The sequence below is a fragment of the Augochlora pura genome, chromosome 5, assembly GCF_028453695.1.
Source record: "Augochlora pura isolate Apur16 chromosome 5, APUR_v2.2.1, whole genome shotgun sequence".
NCBI lineage: Eukaryota > Metazoa > Arthropoda > Insecta > Hymenoptera > Halictidae > Augochlora > Augochlora pura.
The window spans coordinates 15,548,875-15,571,056 of NC_135776.1; the positions used below are offsets into that span (position 1 = coordinate 15,548,875).

At 34.7% G+C, this 22,182-nt stretch overlaps 1 protein-coding gene across 2 annotated transcripts in view; it reads left to right on the plus strand.

Moving 5' to 3' along the window:
* Nucleotides 1-22,182, plus strand: part of Ssp3 (short spindle 3) — a 49,500-nt gene that overhangs the window by 8,559 nt on the left and 18,759 nt on the right. For both annotated transcript variants that reach the window (XR_013494023.1, XM_078180062.1), the window contains exon 11: nucleotides 3,066-3,229. Coding sequence is in view for 1 of the 2 variants with exons in the window: in XM_078180062.1 (XP_078036188.1) it covers nucleotides 3,066-3,229 (164 nt within the window). In the remaining variant the exon portion in view is untranslated. The remainder of the gene's footprint in view (nucleotides 1-3,065; nucleotides 3,230-22,182) is intronic.

The following is a 22,182-nucleotide window of genomic DNA, read 5'->3' on the forward strand; positions in this document are numbered from 1 at the left end:
AATTGTCCGCGGTTTCTGCGAAATCAAAGAGTCGAGAGTGTTTCTTGGAGTTTTATAAATATTTGGACAAATTAAAAGACAGATTGCAAACAGTTCTTGCGTTCGAATGAAATTTCAGGCGATGCTAATTATCAACGAGCTAATTATTAACTTAGTATTTTAAGTGTAGTTTAAGCTGCGCAGTAGAATTAAGTATTGCTATAATATCGCTATGAAATTCGTAGAAAGGTAGTATGTCAAATGCGGATCAATAAAAACGAGCATAATAGTCAAAATCGTAAATCCCCATTTTCTTTTAAATATTCTTAAAACCAGACTTTTTTGTAATAATAAATTTTTTTAATTTAAGCACACATTGTAGCAAATATACACGTTTTTCTGATACATTTTTATTTTATTCTTCGGCAAGGACATTCGATAGTCGCAAAAACGACTTTCATCTGTTCCTACATTTTTTTATACTTGACGGCTGTGACTATATCAAGTGACTGTATTTTAATCGTATTCTATCCACTGTATATACTTTACTATAATTCTTATTTTAACAAAATACATAGGATTCGCAACAACACTTCCCTTCTTAATACTAGAACTACCAAACCAGTCGTAATAACTATTTTCTAATTTTTCATTTACAATTCCCTATGTTATAAAAATATTTCTAGGAGGATTTACTAGGTAAACTTCTTTATTGAAATGTGTATTATAATATAAATCATTCGCAGTTTAAATAAATCCAGTCAGTAGAAAATTCAATAAAAATTAACTTTATTCGTCACTTTTAATACAACGATATCGCATAAATAGATTCAGTCTTGATATTACTATAATACACATTAATCGCGTTGAGAGTTTGATACTCCTAAATTCAATGAAAATGAACTTTATTCGCCACTTTTGATGAAACAATACCGCGCGATTCAATCTGAATCGCTGTACGCGGAGCAACAGGATTAAAGATACCCTGAAAGGCACGCTACAGTTAATGCTGCGAGGGCTCAAAATATTGTCAAAATACTCCTTCAATTCGAGATACAGCCCCGTCGCGATGATAAGTAGAAAATCGTGGAGAGGCAAAGAGTCTCTCGAGTTAATAGCTAAATCAAGCGAAACGGGCAACAAATTTGGTGGCCGAGTTAACGGGTTCGTGGAGCCATTTTTGTCCTAAAATTTAAACGAATACGGAGAAGCGTGAGCAGTTAAGTGTTCCACGAAGGACCTATCGAAGCCCGGACGCTTAGGGGGCCATATTCTTCAGAACTCTTATCGGAACCTTCCGACTCGTTACCTCTAATTTAGCATTTTAAATGTCGCCTGTATGCATGCACCGTTGATCGTCCGGCACGGCCTGCCCGAGACTGGTATCAATGACTCAACATGCCAGGAATTCGTCTTCACCAGCGTCCGAGTGATATTTAGGCTCGAAAATATGCGACCACCCGTCTGGTAGCTGGCTCGGCCCCGCTCGACAATACAATTTTCGGAGTATCGGTTTCCACCGGGGACTGCTTTCGAAAAAAGCGATACGGCTTTTTAAAAGGATCCGTCGCGGGATTACCGAGCTCGTTTAACGTCCAGTGCTGCAGAGTGCATCGTCTTGCGCGTCTGTTAATGCGAAGCACAGCGTTCTTCGCGAAATTCTGCTGGAAAATGTCAGAATTTGTTTATATATTTTTCAATTTTTATTTATATATTTTTAATTCTGTTTATGTAATTGCGAACACGAATATTGCTTCGTGATTTTATTTCGAGCCAAGCTATTTCTAGCGTAATTGTTTTTTAAGATTTTGCGATAGGTATTAATCTTTCAGTAGACTTCGTTCCCTTTTTTGCTAATTAAATTCAGTATTTTGTAGACCATATGCTTCTTTCTGCAAATTTTTTGCCAATTATGTTTCACTTTCTGAAGTTAACCCTTTCATAGATCGAAATTGATTGTCTTTTCTATATTTGAAAGTATGAATTTATATGTTTATTTGTAAAATAAAGTACGCTTGGGTTGAACTAGATTAAATGAAGTATTGTAAATGATGGGACAATAAATATATAATTAATTTATAAAACGATACAAATGTTGACAGAATTCGTTCGTTTTGAATAATTGTGAAACATCGTACAATGGCTAAGTTTAATTCGAATTTTACTGCGAATATGGCAAATTTATTAGCAAAAAGGTAGATAAGATTTAGAAAGAGTTTATTTTCACTTTCAAACAGATGAATCATTTTCTAAAGAAAGATGAATTTGCATAAGGATTAATTTGAAGTTAGAAGTAGCGAATATGATCTACAGAAGGATTCATTTTAACTGTAAGATCCTTATATTTGCAACATAGATTTATTAAAAATATCGTACAGATTTTGAGTTATTGGTCAATAATCTCTAGATTCGACAACAATAAAAATCAAGATATATCGATGAAGGGAGAATAAGGTAAAATATTTGACAAAGATCCGTCGGATAGTTGCAGAGTAGACCAGAACACACTTCTTCGCGAACTATAGTAAATTTCCTCCAATTGTTCCTCAGCTTGTGAACAAAAATGAACAATTTGAGAAGTGAAGTTACTATTATTCAAGCCTCGCAGCATATTTTTATAGTCGTAGATTGTTAACAATTATAATCGTATCTTCTCTTGCCAAACTCTCCATTTTTCTTTAAAGGCTGAGGTACATTTACAGAGAATTTACTGCATATACAATATAAAAATTATTATCACTATATACTAATAGTACTATATATCCAACATATTATTATAATAAATTATCATTATTATCGTTAAAAATTTCCATGACAAAAAGCTTGTCAAATTCATCGTCCTTTCGATATATCAAAACACTTCCCCAAATCCACTTAACAAATTAGAATAAATATTAAAACAGTTGCAGAAAAATTACAGAAATTACCACAAAAGTTCAACCATAGAAATTACAGCGTTCTTACCGCAGAAACTCAGATTATCGTAACTAAAATTTCCGTCAATTAGAATGCAATTTATTTGACGTTTTCTGTACAATTGTTTCACGCGCAACGCGCAATAACAATGCATTACGTCTGTTCCGCAGACTCTGACGAAACTCGACTACCAGCTTCAGGTGCAAGAAGTGTCCGGTAATTCGACCGGAAGCGGAATCGTGGCGAACAGCCTGATGCAATTGCTGTGCAGCCTGATCCCGGAGGAACCGTTCGAGAAATCGCTATTGCAGACGCGGGTCCAAGATGTTGCCGGGTGAGTACACACATACCATCGTCCGGATAGATCTTGATGTTTTCGCGTTACGAGACCGTAAAAATTCACTGTCCGCCTTTAGTGTCAATCATACTTTACGCACCGATGCAATTCCTCTTCTCGCTCCTGCATGTTATTTAAAGTGGCGTTCCCGTATAAAAAGGACAGCCGCCGTAAATGCCTGCCTCCTCCGAATTAGATGGTACGAGAACCCGCGTAAAACCGTAACGACACTCTTTGCTGACTTTACTCTTCATTCGTTGTCAGACATCGGCTACAATTTCGATTTACATTTCGGTCTATTAGCGCTTGGGTATCGGGGCCAGGGTCGATCTGGACCCGGCGCAGAAATACCGCGAGTTGCCTGAGTTTTACACGATTGGCTATTATTTTTATATATTTGAGGATTTTGCGAGGAAATATTTTTTCTCGTTGGTATATATTTATATAAATCCTTAGTTTCACATAAATTTTGTTGCACTATTTATTTTATTATATCTTAAATATTTTCTGTGCGTTTTCATTGAAAATTAAAAAGGCAAGCACTGCCTTATAAGATCGTAGAAAGAAGATTAAAAGATATTTTCAAATAACTAAATAAAGAACGGAGAAACAATATAGAAAAGAATTATGTAGCGTTAAGCTCGAATAATAAAAATTACCCTTATCGCCATAAAAGACTTAAGAATTAAGAAAAAGACTTCAAAATCAGGAAAAATACTTCAAAATTAATTATTAATAGATACCTAAAATTATTAACCGAATATCGCACAGTGATCGGTAGATTATTCGACAGTAATTAACCCTTTCACTAGGACATAAAAGCACAATCATATGTAATATACAAAATAGTTTATTTATGAATAAAAATTTACGCATACAAGGGTCAGTTGTCCGTCCGACCGTCGACGAGAAGAACGCGATCCGCTCGTCTTTCCGTTTGCCCGAACGGATGCGATCGTTTTTGTTGTTGCCGAGGCCGGACAACAAGAAAGAACTTTAACACTTTGACGCGCACGGACCACCCCCGTAGGAAAACATGACGGCACTGTCGTGCGAGCCGAACTTAATACGCGAGTCACGCGGGAAAGTGACAAGTCGCAAACTGTTTTCTTTGCATCCTCCGAGATATCCGACCTTCGCCGCGAAGACGCGTCGCACCTGGGTCAACTTCCTCCTCCAGGACCCCCCAACACGACTGTTAATCCTTTCTTACTTGCATCGAATTAGTTTCACGTCCCCGTCGCCGCCCTCGCCGACGGTTTTCGCGCCGAATCTATCAAAACGTTCGCGTACCGCGCAAACACCAAACTTTTCCAATCAGTTTGCCGCGCCCCCCGTTGCCGATTCATTTTTATCACTATTTTTATTACCTCTGCCACTGTTTTTCCATCCATCGAAACATTCCCGAAATTTTTGTTATCGTTCAATTTTTTGTTTTCATTTATCGAAGTTCTTCATTCTATTATCACTCTATTTTTATCAGAGTTATTAATTTTGTTACTTATTTGTCTTTATTGGTGTTGTTTATTTATTTTTAATGGCGTTATTTATTTACTTTTATTGGAATTATTCATTTTGTTATTCATTTATTTTATTAAAGTCTTTTACTTGAAGAAAAATAACGTTTACTAATAATATAATGAAAGATTAAAGCTAAACAGGTTTCATTTGAAATCAAAATAAAACATATTAATTTAAAATAGTTTATTTCAGTAATATCAACATTGCAATAATTATCGCGTTACCTAGAAATCGAGAAATTGATTATATTTACAAAGAAATAATACTAAGAAGAACAATGGATAAAACGATTTTATTTTATTTTTATTAAACAATGCACCGAATGATAATGGTTGAAATGATTTTAATTTGTGAAATGTTCGCGACTGATTTTTTAACGATACACGCTAAATAAACAGCGTGAAAGGTTTCTAGATCGGTTTCGTAAGAGTTTGTTTATCGACGATTGGTTACGGTCCGGGCCCCCGGTTCACACATTATCGGCTCGTGAATCTGCAAATTTCAAGTTTACTGACTGTAACACGTCCAACTCTGAATAATGAACGACGAAGGCGCGATCAGAATGATTGCCGGTCGGCTGCCGGTAGTCGAATTATTATGATTAATTTCCTGCCGATGCGAGAACGGCCTAGTCACGATTTTTACTCAGCACCGAGATTGCTTTTCGCCGGTACCTTTAAAGTGCGCAGATGTCTAACAGCGATCGATCATTTCGTACCTAGCAATATGTATTTGAAAATAGTTAAGTGCATTCACCGTTGCTCCACCCTAAAATGTGCATGTATACATATTAGTTCGCGTATAGCTTGCGAAATTATTCGGTCTTGTTTTTTAGTTTACTAGGTGCTTCTGACGAAATTTTTGCGAAAGCTTCAATCGTTTGGAAATGTATTTATAATAATGTTAAAAATAACTTTCATCGTTCGTATTTTGGAAAGAGAATTTAAACAATGAGTCTTGTATTATACGACTCGCTAACTCGCATGTATGTTGAAATTTTAAATGACGAAGTATAATATATCCTTGGTTAAAAAATATATATATATAATATATTGTATAGTATAATTGGACGTATGTATGTATAATAATAATATTAAAAATAATTGTTATCATTCGTATTTAAAAAGAGAATTTAAACAATGACTCCTGCATTACGTTGCAGCAACTTGCGCGTACATTGAAATTTGAATTGACGAAGTATAATAATTTACACCACTTGTTACATAGTGCCCACATTGAGATTGTGTATCATATAATTTTCAGTTTATTGTCCATCGATACATTGTTCAATTATACTTCGCTTGACGTATGAATTAATTCCTGTTCAAATCAATCCAGTAACAAATAACTTTCTATCGAGATGAATCTTTCTACTTAAATTAATCTTTTATTCGGATCAATTATTATCTAATATCAATTTGAAAAATTCTGTTCTAATTTCATCGAATATTCAATATTCAATTACCTTTGATTATTAAATTTGATTACAGTCGAATGTAATTTTATTAATTAATCCTGACGTCTTATTCGTTCTCCGAATAAAATTCTTTCGATTTAAACGATTTCTAATTCGTCGATTTTATTTACATGATATTTCGATTTATTCTATTATTTGTATGATTATTTAGTGCGTTATTTATATGATTATTTATTATATTATTTATATGATTACTTACTATATTATTTATATGATTACTTACTATATTATCTAAATGATTACTTACTATATTATTTATATGATTACTAACTATATTATTTATATGATTACTTACTATATTATTTATACGATTACTTACTATATTATCTATATGATTACTTATTCTCTTATTTGTATGATTAGTTATTACATTATTCGTATGATTTATCATATCATTTCGATTGAACTTTCTAATCCAAAATTGCTTCCGTGCCAAAACGACTTCGTCGGCAACGTTTTATAACGCAAATGTCGCAGCCGTGAAACGCGGAGCGCGCAGAGGTAAAAGCACAAAGAGCCGTCATCCATTAGATGAAACCTAAAAATTTGCAGGTCTCGATATCAACGTTGCGTTCCGGCCCGCGTGATCTATGATTAAAGAGTCGCCGGCGGCGGTGCGCTTCTCTGGCATTGTTTTTCTTTTTACCCTGGGAACAAGCAAGAACGGTAAATGGCCCTTCTGTCGTAAACCGGTGGCCACAAAGCCCGAAAGCCTCGTCCGACGCGTGCCATTATTTCCCTTTTTGTTTTCCACTTTTACTAATACGCCGCGGCCGCCGGAATGCGCTCAAAAGCCGCCGCGAATTTTAAACGATATGTTATTGTGCAAACGGAGTGCGCCTTAAATGTTTCAACCGCGTTGCGCCGCGTTGTACACGCGACTTTATTTGCCGCAAGTATGACCGATGCATATTTCAGCGAGCCTGAAAGCGCGTAAATTATACCGTTTCTTTTATCATTATTTTTTTTCTTCACTCACGTGCTATGCGTCCAGCGCGAATTAGCCCCGCGATGCTTTCCGGCGCGAGTAACATTGATAAAAATGTTTCGGAACAATGGAAAAATGTATTTCAACGCGAGCTTTTTAGAACGGCACGGAATCTGTAAATACTTCGTACGAGATGTTCGAATTTCCAAACAATATTCGAACACTGAGTGCTATTTAAAATAAAATCAAAGCGATCCTGATGCTTCGCCATTTAATACTTTTACTGTAAGCGTTTATATTACAGCCGATTATAAACTAAATTTAGTCTATAATATAGATAGTCATTAATATAGACTAAATTTTCACTAGAAACGTTTTTGTAATTTCTGCCTACAGTTCTGTATTAGTATTGTCTTAAATTATGCGAGGTTTGTATAGCAGACTAGAATTCTGTATGTTGTAAATGATAGTTATTGACAATTAAGTTCTTGATAATATTAAATATATAAATATAATTACTTACTGAGCCATTAGTCGCTCTCTTTGCAAGTAGATTAACCTTCTCATTTCCATTGATTCCGACATGGCCTGCAATTTATACTTATCACTGTTCATCAAATATTTAATACATTTATTTTTAATTTCAATGAAGCAATTATAAAAGAAATCGTTTGCTGGCAATCTTTAATTATTCTCAATAAATCAGCGAGAACGAAAAAATCGCAACCAATGCGATTTGCATCGCGTTCGTAGCAACAATTAAACTTCTATTATTCGTTCCTTTCGTTTCAACCTACCAGCAACCAGCAAACAATTTCCTGAAAATCGTAGAAGCACGTTAGGCCGTCGTTTCTCGTCGGTTTTCGTCTTAATACAATCGAGAACTCTCGGGGTAGGACGATAATCGAGGCTCAAGTGGCAATCGACGAGGTAATTGCTAGAAGCTCGTCTAGAAAAATCAGTCGTCAAACACTCTTATTATTAATCCCGATGAGTTGATCGAGCGAACGTTCTCCGAGCCGTTATTTCCTTTCCGCTTTTCCGAGCTGTTGATACTGCGTTAATCGAAGTAGGATCAACCGAGCAGTTGCTAATTTACTTATGAGGCGCGTGGCGACCGCTTCGCGGCATTCCCTCCCCCGCGTTCCACGCCCTCGCGAAATTGATAACCAGCCTCGTTCGATTATTTCGGAAGCTTCTCGCCCCGCGTCGCCTCGTTCCGCTTTGTTTTAGAAATCGTAACGCCGGTCGTAAAACCGGGCCTAGAGCCTCGTAAACGTTCGCCGTCTGTCTTCCTTCGATTTACCGTCGGCGACATTTATTTCCGTTGTTTCGAGTTTATATTATTATATTATATATTATTACGTATCAATGTATTATATTATACATTAACATATATCGTTGTATTATATAAAATGATATTATTGCATTGTTATATTATATTATAATTCTATTATTATATCACGTAATTATCCCAATAAATTCTGTTTACTCGAATATTTTATTCGAATAAATCGCTCCACATTTATTCAAATTGTTTCGCATCTATATTATTATATATCATTATGTTATATATGTAATTATATTATTACATTTTTATATTATAATTATATTATTATATCACGTAATTATCTCAACAAATTCCGAATATTTTATTCGAATAGATTATCCGACCCTTTCATTCGAATATAAATAAATTTCCAATCGATCTGTCGTTCGTATATTTCAATTATAAACAAGTTTAAATATTTCTAGAACAGTGATACAATTTTTAGAAAATACCATTGAATTTGTTAAGAGCCTGAGACGGTTTAACGGGCACAGTAATTGGCACGCATAGCCTAGTATTCTAAAATTCGTCGTTTGTATATTCCAGAGAATAATTGTTTCCAAATAAATCAAACTCTAATTTTTACCAAGCAGAGATAATTCCAATAAAGACTGAATTATGATTTACGTAGACATAAATGCGTTAGAATAGCAACTGCATTACGGAAAAATTAGAAATTTATATATAAAGACAAATTTGTTTTATATCATTTTCGAAAATTTCTCTGAGAGATACATGTTTTTTTAACAAGTTACACTGTTTTTATATAGACCGTACAATTTGTATAGATAGAGTCAACAAATGCCGGCATTTTGTGAAGTGCGAAAAATTACTGGACGAATATATGTTAAGGGATGAAATGATATTGCGAAAACAGAGTTTCGCCCAGCGATGGTGGTTCGATTGGTGGAAACTAGAGAGCGGGTCGTTTTAATAGAGAAAGCGAAACTGTGTCAATTTGTAAAATCGTTACCCCCGTTATACAAGTCGATCTCTCTCTCTCTCTCTTTCTCTCTCTCTCTTCCCCCGGTGTAAATCAGAGTTTACTTTGGTTAATTGGAACGGCCGCGGAAGGAGCGCGGAACGTTTTCCGTTTTCGTTTCTCTTTGAAATAGAATTAACCGTGCTTTCGATCAGCTTATCGGCGCCCGCGTCTGCAAATGTGTTCGAGGTTGCCCGGAATTAAATATAAATACAATATTTGGAGTAAATATTGCTGTTTGCCGGGCTTGTACCTTTTCCCCGGCAACGTTGTTACATACATTCGATTATCTTCCCGCGATAATTGTTACTGTTAATATGCTAATGCAAACGGTGCCGCTGGTTATTGGACCCAACAGCGGCGATTGCAATGCCTGCAAACTTGTGTTTATGCTCTGCCGCCGTGCACGGTTATTAGGGTTTCTGCGCCGTTACAATTGTTTAATGAATTCTTAACAAGAGGCCGCGTTGCATTGTCATCGCTGGCGTATTGATTGGAATTTAGAGTTTCGAAGAATGAAGTAAATTGAATTGGCGAAACGGGGTAATTAACCCCTTGCAAGAGACTATGTTACATTGTCATTACTAATGCATTCATTAGGATTTATATTTTTAAAGAATAAAGTAAATTGAATAGACGAATCGAGGTAATTAACCCTTTGCAAGAGACTAAGTTGATTTATCGTCATTAGTATATTGATCAAAATTTATATTTTTAAAGAATAAACCAAATTGAATAGACGAGTCGACGTTATTAACCTTTTTGCACTCGGATGTTCTCTTAGACACAACAAAAGCTCCTTGTAATGATACTATCATCAAAATTAACCATTCTTGTTCCTCGAAGTCTGTGTTAATATATAATATGAAAATAATTTTAAAGCGCAATATACAGCTCGAGACATGCCACCCTTCCACCTTAACATTTCTTTTGATATTTCTCAAAAACTAAAAATATTATCCATATCTTCCACCATTTTCCTTTTCTTCTTATCAAATAGTAGTACCTCTTAAATTTTTGCAATCACAATATACGATATCTAACCCTTTGCATTCCTTATTAATAATAATAATAAAAATAATATCTAAAATTATTTTCTCACAAGATAATTCTTACCCCAACAATGTCTTGAAAAATTGTTAAACAGTGAAACTGTTGCTACGAGCCGAAACAATAATTTCAGATTTACAGTTAAAATTGTTTCAAAGGGTTAATAAAAACAGTCGTCCAGGAGTACAGATTAAAGGTAGAGTGTAATTAACGTAAGATCGCTGCGTTCTCCAAGTAAATCCGCAACTATCTCCAGCTAAGAGTACTTCGGATCGGAATAACGTTACGAACAATTAGCAACGATGTCGGCTTTATCGCTAAAATGGAAAAAGTTGCGTTTCAGTGCGACGCGATTAAAGCCGGGTAGCTGCGCGCGAAACAAAATTACATCGGAGACGGACGGTGTTCCTTCTACTTTGAGCGGTCCGGGCAAATCTATTTTATTAATATAACGGCGCTGCTGTTTGATCTGATAACTTCGTTTGGCCGTTCTAAAGAGCATCTCCGCTTTTTCCCCGTGCTTGCCACGGGAAGGAACCCCCTTTGTAGGCCATTTTCCCGTGGGCAGTTTCAAAGCGCTAATTCCTCTTAGTCTTCTTTGACGATTATTGATTTAATAAAAATTTAGTAGCACAATACCTTCGACGCTACAATTATCCGTCAATTGTACACCCTCACAGGGAATTGTTGATAATAATCCGCTGTCTACGATCGATAATAAGTTGCTATTTTCCTTGGATAAATGTTAGGGCTTTCAGAGAGAAATTGTTTGTTTAAATCGATCGTGTTCTTTCGTGCGGAATTCGATGCAATATTCTGTTTTCACCAGTTTAATGGAACGTTTATTAAATTAATATATTTATGACTTTCAATGTTGTTTAATTACAAAATAGTAGTATTTTATTGGAATATTTTATTTTAGATAAGTTATAGATTTTATCGTAATATTGCAAGATTATAGTAAGACGAAATTTAATTGAAAAGCAATGTTTGGACTGAGTAAAAAATTATTCATTTATGATGGAAATGAGGGGTTCAAATTATAAACGAGAATTTGAAAACCAGATTGTTTAAATTTGACAATTTGAATATTGTATTAAAGAAGGAAAATTATAGAATACGTGTACTGAAAACATTATATTATAGTAATATGATATTATTTCGAATAATCATTGACCAACACTGCACTATACTTTTAAAACAAAGTTGAGACTGCTCTGATACTATAAAAATTGTAACATCATGATAAATAATGCAGACATAACCTTGACACCTGCTTTCAATTCCAAGATTTTAAGTTTTGTTAAGTTTTGTTTTAAGTTTTTGTTAACAATGTCCTAATTAATTATCAAAAAGTAAAAGATTGCCACCTGGTTCTAATTCCAAGGTTTCAGATTCTGTATTAAACAAGGAAAAAAAAGTTTTACACTGTAAATTTTAAAACTTTAAAAAAGACAATTTCAACCCTTTGCACTCGAAACCACTTCAACTGGAAATCTAAAATAATTTTTCTGGCTTCTAGTATATCCATTTTAAACAACAAAATAAATCCTATGCGTATGAATTCGAGTCCCGTGACTCATATAACACTTGCAACAATTTTTTGAATCTAAGCTTCTGCGATATCTATAAAAATAATATTGGAATGTGCTACAACAATTCCAATACATAATGAACAGTGCTCCAAAGGTCGTTTAATTTCCTCTCTGGATTTCGCCTAAATTTCTAAGTAACTTCTTCACTCGGTTCGACAACAATTTTTGTTCACGCTGTGATCTATGCACGTGAGAATCGAACAATCCTTTCTGGTCAAAGTCGAAAGAGTAACGGGACACACACCTGCCGCCTAGAAAAGCTTAGAATTTTAGTCGAGGGGGGAGGGCGAATCTAAAAGTGAGACGTAAGAGAGGGAAATCGTTAGCGGTCGAAGGAGAAAGGGGGAGGGGGAGGGAGAAGAAAAAATATCGCGGGGGGTGAATGAGCGAGGCGGGTCGGGTACGTAATCTGCTAATGGACTCTCTCTCCTTCGCTTCCTCTCCCTCTCTCGCCACGTCCAAATTCACCCTCATTCGGGCGCGCCGTTCCCTCGAACTCTCGGGCTCCTTCGACCCTCCTGGAGTCGGCTCTCGGCTCTGCCCCGACTCGATTCATTCCTCTGATTCTCTGCTTCTTCTTTTTTTTCTCCCTCTGTTTTCATTGCGTGCGGCTACATCCCAGAACTGGACAGAATCTTATTCCGGGGAAATGTACCGCGACGCAATTAGAAAATGCGAAACGTAAATTTTCACGTAGCCCAACGGTCCTCGGACTCCCGCTTGTTGCTGGATCGAACGCTTTGACTGGCTCGTTGCGACCTTGAGTGTGGTCGCAGGATCGCGTACGTGTGTGCGAGAGATAGTAATAATGGAAATTTGTCGATTTGTCGAAATTATGGTACGGAGGGACCGCGAGGAATTTTGTTCTTGTTTTTAGTGATTTTGTTTGCTGGTGTCGTATGGCTGGCGAGATTTATGCTTGTATTATATTTATTTTATATTTATTATATTTATTTTATATTTATTATATTTATTTTATATTCATTATATTTATATTATATTTATTATATTTATATTATATGTATTATATTTATATTATACGTATTACACGTGCTATACATATTTCATGTATTATACTTACTACATGTATGATACATATTACATTTTACACTTGCACTATATTTATTACTCAATCTTAGCACTTAAACGACCGCGCCAAAAGCCTAGAAACTTTCATAAAACTGCAGTATTTTACTCAATTGATTGATAATATCGAAATAAACTTATAACACACCAATCGCTTCTTCAATATTCGTCTACCAGATAAATCGTAATAAAATTAGAAAATTGCAATATTGATTAGCGGAAAAATTTCTTCATTCACTCATCAAACGAGATAATTTCTCCCAGAGAAATCTCCCCATTCGTATAAATTTATTTTAAATACACTTAAATCGATGTAGTTTATTCATTGAAACATTTCGACACCTGTTAAAGCGGAACAACAATAAGAAAATAACTTTCTCGAGACGTTAGACCGACAAACCGTAATCAAATAATAGAACAACGTAATTTCGTGAACGCTAAATTCTTGAAAAAAGTAGAACGTTGCCAGCAATAGAATAGTAACAACAGTTCCGGTTTACCTTTCCTGCAATAAATCATTCGAACAGCGAAAGAACATTTTCTCTGAATTAAGTTCGCAAAGCATCCGCTGTCGAAAATAGATAATTCGAGGAAGATTCGTATCTGTATCGCGACGCGAATGTTACGTTGAAAATAGATCCGCGCGGAGAACGTCGAATATCATTTTTCGTCGAAAATTAATGCGCCGTCGGTTGTTTTTATATCGGCAGCAATTTAAAACAGCTATTTCCCGTTGTTACAGAAAAGCGTTTATCGAAACAAAATCCACGCTCGCTCTCTTGGCTCGTCCCCGGAGTCCCCGTATATTTTCAATTTCAGCCAAATATGCTCCGGGGGTTAAAAGCTTTGTCGCTCTCGTTTGCCAACATTCGAAAAAGAGATGCGCGCCCGCGCTGGGCACCCCGTCGGAAAACTCGTTGAATTTGATATATAGAGTAATTCCGCGCCAAATCGATCAGTTTTTACGGTTTGCGCCGTGAGTATTGATGAAATTGAAATATGCTCGGGGTCTAACGCGACAATCGGGTTTCGGGTTTAACAAGCAGAACCGTCGCGAGTTGCAAATCGTTTTTATTTTTTTGGGGGGGACGAATATGTTAATCCTCTAGAATCCTGTGAATTTAATGATTTTTTTAATGGACTTGCGCTAGGATCTGATTTCGATTTTATTAAAATTGTTGTCATTGTATGTATCATTATATTGTTATAATATTATACTATACTATATTACTCTATACTGTACTATACTATACTATATTATTCTATACTGTACTATACTATACTATATTATACTATACTGTACTATACTATACTATATTATACTATACTATATTATATTATACTACACTATACTATACTAGATAGTGAACAATTTTCGTTTGAAATATTTTGATGTCTTGTACATGAATAAGCATTATAGCTTTATATTTAATTATATATTATATTATATATAATAATGCAATACACTGTAGTATATTATAGTATAGAATAATATAATTTAATATATTATTGTTCACTATCAAGTGAAGCGTCGAATGCAATAATTTTATTACTTATTTCACTCCTTTATCAAGATATTATCTCATATAGAAAATAGCAGTATAAAAGTAATTTCAGATGATATACAATTACTTCTATACTATTTATCACATACAATAATGTCTCGATAATGAAATTAATTGCATTGTACGCTTCACTCGGTATTAAACAACTTTAATTTGAAAAATTTTTGTATACAACAGATAGTTCACAAGTCTACTCTAGTAATACATTTAAATAACTTACCCTGAATACACATTTTACATGCACATATTTGCTAAATATAATATTATATTAAGTTTAATATAAGATTATCAGAAGTACTTCTTCAGTCAAGCATACATTAAAATAGAAATTATATTCTAAATTATTTAAACGAATGCAGTCTTGCTTAAAAATTTTCTTCACGAACAATTATCTGGAACTAATTATTTTTAACAATTCCAGTCGATTATAATTATTGATTTGCAAAAGGATTTACTATTTAGTGATTTTATTACGATTCATAGAACTTTTTTGATACAATAATTTGATATAAAATATAATAATAGAGAATGTTTTTTTTAACGTTACGGAAGATCTTACTGATAAAGTAGGATAAAGGGAAGAGTATCGATCATTTCATTCAACGACAACGTAATTACCGATGACTAGGATCAGATGATTTTATAATGGCAGAAGTTGGAACGGCTCGGTCAGAAATTAGGCAGCAGATGTACCCAAGCTATCAGCTGGCCTGCTCAGCCCGGTGTTTCTGATTCACTGTCGTCAATCGCCAACTGTCTTCGGACGGTTTCTCAAATTTCAACGCTCTGATTCCGTAGAATGCGGAGTTGTAAGATTAGGCTAACTTCACCCTTCCTAAATATGTCAACGGAGAACGATTTATATGACTGTGCATCGAGTGTACGATTCGAAGACGGTGATTATAATATATATTTTATTATTATATAATAATATATGACTGTAATGTATATTAGATTATTATATATTTTCTAGCCTTGTGATTGTAGTATATATTAGATTATTATATATTTTACAGTCTAATAATTCTGATATATATTAGATTATTATATATTTTGTAATCTTAAGATCCTATAACAAAGTTGAAGATCCCCGCCTTTTTCCATATCGATTTTTAGATCTTTTTGCTGTAATTCTTTATCACAAAACCTAATTGCATTCTCAACAAAAACGCCACAACATATCAGTAAATAAATTATCTTATTTCACTGATCCACAGCTGAAATAAATATTTTACTTTGATAACATAAAACAAAATAATCTCATTTCGGTAACCTAAGACTGAGATATAAAACTAGATATTTTAACAATCTGAAACATAAACTAAAATATTTTTCATTTCATCAACAAAATCTTCATAATATGGACCACGAAAATGTTTAACATAAAACGAAGTAATATCACTAATGACATAAACAATGAACTCCTTTAATACACGAGAAAACTACTTTCTTTCACGTAATTAAAATAATTATACATTACACTGATATTTAAAAAAGAAAAATACCTTATTCGATAATAAGATATACTGAGCCACAGCAGAAATATTCCTTCGAAACGGACGAGTAACAAATTGAATAAAAAATATTTCATTTTTGAAAGTGCGCTCTTTTTAGCGAATAAAATATTTCTTCGTGAATAAAATACATATTTACGATCTGGAATAAAGTTTCTATTTTCATAATATACCATTTAGAGTATACTACCGTGTACAGTTCCGTTCAGGAACGATCGGATAATTATACAGCGAACGGTTAAATAATTGAGAAGGAGGAATCTCGGACGAGCAGGAAGGGATCCTGTGATAATAGTCAACGACAGTAGTGGCAACAGTAAATGGGAGGCGCGGGATTAGAGCAGTATTTGATCAGGCTGGATAGGGTCGTGAATAGAAATAGGCAGAGGAGTGCGCGCGCGGCTGTTCCCGTTCCCATTCTGCTAAGTGCCAAATTTTACTGCAGTCTATTATGCTCCCATAATGCTTCTTGTTGACAGTGGCGGTGCGCGACGCGCGAGCAAAAAAAAATAGGATGCTGTAGACGGTGCTCGCCGTGTCCGTTTACAAAACATTTTCAATATTCCCGTTCGCGCGGCGAGTTCCACTTTTGTTGTTTAAAATTAATGCGTGTTGACGTTTCCGCGTGCCTCGAATAATGTTCGGTTAAAAGGCTACCGTATTTTCGTTAGCGGAGTGCCGCTCTTTTTCTTTCCCCCCTTTTGTTTCTTTGCCTTTTTCCACGAGTTTTCACATATTTCCCCCGTTTATGGAACACCATTAAACATTGCTGATGCATTGCCGCCATTGCTACGTTCCCGAAAATATGGCCGCGCGTTCAAACCTTCAGTTTGGTAAATTGCGGACACCGCGGGGCGGGTTCTTGACCGCATTGTTGACTGTATGGCGGAATAGATCGTTTTGGTTTTTTGTATAATGAGACAGAATTAAGGGGTGGAGCGAAGATGATTCGTTCCGATGTGTTTATAAAGAAACTTTTGCTTTTTTTATTGATATTTCTGTGTCAGGGCTGTGTTAAGGGATGGAGTAAGATTGCTTAGCTTCAATATATTTATAAATAAACGAAAATAATTTTATCTATTTTTTTATTGATATGCTTATGCTTAGGTTGTGCTAAGGGATGAAGTATGCTTTGTCTCGATATATTTATAAATAAACGGAAAATAATTTCGTTTGTTTTATATTGAGATGTTTATGTCGAGGTTATGCTAAGGGATGAAGTATGCTTCGTCTCGATATATTTATAAATAAACGGAAAATAATTTCGTTTGTTTTATATTGAGATGTTTATGTCGAGATTATACTAAGGGATGAAGTATGCTTCGCCTCAATATATTTATAAACAAGCGAACAATAGTTTCGTCTGTTCTTTTTCGATTAATGTTACGTCTTTTATTTATGTCCAACGTGTGCTATAATTATTATTAATTAAAACACCAATTTTCCATTAGTATATCTTTACAACCCCAATAATACAAATTGATCAATTTTATCAAAATGACTTTTTCTACGAACCTAACATTAATTAACACTCTTTAATAACACGTTAATAATAAATAGTCAGACAGTCATTTTCGTGTTTCTAAAAATGACTAAAAATCCTTATAAAAAGAAAGATGCATTCGGTATTCTGTATCGTTCGAATCTACACGACGTCAAGGAACAATTAATCTATTGCAAATATTTCATAGTAAAAATAGGGGGTGGGCCGGTCGGAACTTTTGGAGCGCTCTGTACATTCGCGTCCGTTCTGACTGTCAACTATGGCAGGCGTCGATTGTGTGTATAGAGTACCAGGATTCACCTCAACCCTCGGGCTACCGAAATCCCGGCGTGAATGCATTACGCGTCAACGAACTCGGAGTAGCAATATCCTGAGTCGCTCGATGTTAGAGTATGGGGATTATAATACATTACCAATTCGGCGAACGTCTCCGGCCATTTGACCTTGTATCAGCCTTTATTTCGCGTGTCGGTTTCGTTCGTTGAATTTCGAGCACTTTATTGTTCCACGGTCCGTAACTGAATGCATTTTTATTAACCCTTGCACCGATTTACGGAGCTCCGCGTGGAAAACTGCGAGAAATATTCTTCTAACACTTGTCAAAGATTATAATTATTATTGTAATTATTGAAATTTGAAATTTTGACACACGAAATACAGTATGAATTATTTATATTTAATAACGTTTTTATGGTAATGTTAAAGTATTTGCAAAAATAGAAAACTTGTTTTACTTATATTTTATAAGAAAGTGAGGTTATCTTAAGGCATTTCTAAATATAGCAAATATAGCATTGTAATTTTTGAAAGTGATAGTTATTTATATTTTATAACCATGTTAAGGTTGTATACTAAAATGAGACGTGCGAATAGAAGATACAGAAATATCGTCTCCATTTGATAGAAAATTATTTATCGAGGATATAAAATGAGCTCGAAAATTGTTATTAATTTGAATTTAATACTATTTTAATGAATCATGTCAACATCTTTATTTATACATTTTCTTTTTATTTATACTTGTTGAATATATTGATACCATTTGACCGAAAAAATCTCAGACACTCTGTATAATAAATAATATTAAGAAAATAAAAATAGACACTTACTAAGATAATTAAAGGAATCTGTCTATAGTATTTAATAACAACTACTAATTCGCAGAGATTAGGTAACTAATTCGTAGAAATTATTTTATTAAAATAAACTTGTAATTGGGAATAATGAAGAGAAACAAAAGGTTGACAAATAATCGAAACGTTCCACAATAGTTGTCGAATCCGACGATTGCAAAGAAAATTTTCCGTCTTTCGATCGATTAGACAAGCACATGAGCATCGCCATGCGAGGCCCACGGTGGCACACTTGTTACAATATTTACAGAGTCGTCGTCTAGATCTACCCCTGAAACCGACCCCCTGCCTGCCGTTGACAAGTGTCTCCAGCTACCGAATTTCAGCATCCCCTATCCGTTCTTTACCAACCCCCCACCTCGCCGCCGCCGCCGCCGCCCGATCCGATCTATATAATATATAGAATGTATCCAAGGGTATATTTTACATGCGCGTTCGTCAAAATACGGACGAAAAACATTAGGGTATAGTGGAGTTGGTTTCCATGGTGTATACCATTACCGCCATATTTTTAATCTATTCAGAATAATCTGAATCTGTTTTAAACTTTAAAGAGACCAGCGAAATAAATTATAGAGCTAGTATAAATTAACTTTTGTTTATTCAATTATGTAGTAATTATAGAGTATGATAATTATATTTAATTATTTTATCGTAGATTATCCGCTTTTACAGCTTTTATTTCGTAGTGATTGAAATCAGAAGCTCGTTATGTATTACTGTTCCTTCAACAAAATTCTATATTTTGTATAAAGTAATAATAATATATTATTTTATTATAGATTAATATATTATTTATTATAACCAGTAATTTATTAATCGGTTTCACAGTTTTTCTTTTACAATTATTGAAATCATAAACCCCCTAAGCATTGCTCTTCGTTCAAAACAATTATATATTATATATTAAAAATTATATATTATACATAATAACTAGGTTTAACTATTTTATTATAAATTAACCAGTTACACAGCTTTTATTTCATAATCATTGAATATATAAATTCTTTATTTATTATACCTATGCATAAACTTAACACGACGGCAAAGGGTGAAACAACGTCGGCTCGTCGGACGACCCCGTAACTTCCCGATTTTACGAAACGTCACCAAACATTCGAGACGCAATCAGTCGCGCCCGTGGTTGTAACGTGTTTGCAAAATATCCGGGCGAACGTTGTTTTCCGCATAATACAGCCGAGAACGATAACGCGTTACGACATACATACACAAGCTCGCGTTTGCGTAGGACCGACGAGCGTAACTCGCAGCTAAGTGGCCATTCTTCGTTGCGTCCGTTCCTTTCCCCAACTCGTTGATACTTCGCTGTCGTTTTCACACTTTCGCCATTCCGTCGTGCAAACATCGTCCATTGTGGACGCGGCGGATGATACTTCTGCCAGACGCATTTGCCGCTGCCAGAAAAGGATCTTGTCCGAGAGGATCCTTGGATATCGAACCACGAAAACCCACCGAGTAAACTGAACGTCTTCTGCAGCCCGGTCCCGAAACTGTTCTAATTAAAATTGACGTTTTTAATCTCGTCAGAGACGTAGCCCTTGTTTATTGGGATTCGATCGCAGTCAATATTATCATAGAGCAATTTGCAGCGATCTCAGTTTTTCGTTTAAAATAAGATCTCGTGTTCGAGGAAGAAATTGTTGTTCCTTTTTCTGTATTTTTTATTTGTTTAAGAGAGAATTTGAAACTTCGGAATTGGAACCAGGTGGCAATCTTTTACTTTTTTGATAATTAATTGGGACATTGTTGAGAGAGCTTAGTGTAATCTGATACGAGTTTTAAAGTGTCTCCTATATTGTCATTATGTCGTAGTATTACTATATCATAATGTTGTCAGTACACGTATTTTATTATCTTCCCTTTTTAATATATAAATTTAAAACCTCGAAATTGAAAGTAGGTGTCAAGGTTATGTCTGCATGATTGATCACTGTGTTACAATTTTAATAATATCAGAATTACAGAATTCAGAAGCATCAAAGCAGTCTCAGCGTTATTTTAAAAATATAGCGCAGTGCTGATCAATGGTTGTTCGAAATAATATCAGTACTTCTTCAAAATAACAATTTTTCATCAAAATCCAACGTTATTCATCATTTTTATTCTATTTTACACAGATAACATCTCTATTCTTCGTTAAATTTTTGTCCAATAAAGGGACGACTCCTAAAGAAATTGTTAAGATTACAGGCGAACAATTATTGACAATTTCAGCGATTGGCCATACTTAAAAAATTGCCAGACGCAGCGTCATTTTTATCTTATTAAATTAGAAGCGGCATCGGTGTCCACTTATGCCTGTTTTTCGGTTGCAGCCGCGCGCGCGGCGGCTTCATAAATTAAGAGATATCCGGGCTCTATACGTAACGGGTTAATTAAATGCAAATATAAATACAGGAAAAATATGTCGAAAACGCGTTGGGAAGGTAGCAGTGATTTTCGGTGAAAAATACTAACGGAATTCCCCGCTGATGTTCTACGAGATGTTACCAAACAACGGAATGCAATGGCGATGTTTGTTTTTCATTAGTCAATTCAAGTTTGTTGTAATTCTTATTTAACAAAAAACTAAGCAAACGAACGCGGTACCGTAGGCGCACGATACATAATCAGTGCACAGTGTGCACAACGTTCTCGTGTAATAAAAAGTATCTGTAAACAAACCTCGGCCAGTTTAAACATTAATATCTCCGATTCTCGCGGAGCCTTCACAGAGAATGCTTTCGCAGTAATCTTGGATTGTAATCGATATACAGGGTGTTCAGAAATCACTCTCTATAGGGAGATTTAATTCTATTTCTATTCAATTTCGATTCAATTTTAATTTAAATTCGATTCAATTTTAATTCAATTTCGATTTAATTTTAATTTAATTTCGATTTAATTTCTCAGGTCATTTAAAGCATTTTGTTTACAAGTTATTAACAGAAAACATTGACCAATAAGAGGCTAGATCAGCTTGCGCAAGGTAGCCATGTTAATCAACAAAACTAGACCCCGTCGTTCCCTCACTAATCAGTGCTTTTGTAATTCATCAACGACGCCTCGAAGAACATTTTTGCAAAGGAAAATGTTCCCTTCACTTCCATATCGCGAATAATTTTCACAACACCTTATACATAATAATTTTCAATTCTTTTATTTTCTTCTTGAATTAAAAACTTCATATATTACACTTGTGAAATATGAATAAGAAATACATATTTGCAAAGTGAAAAATAATCTGTATAATTACGTTTAAAAA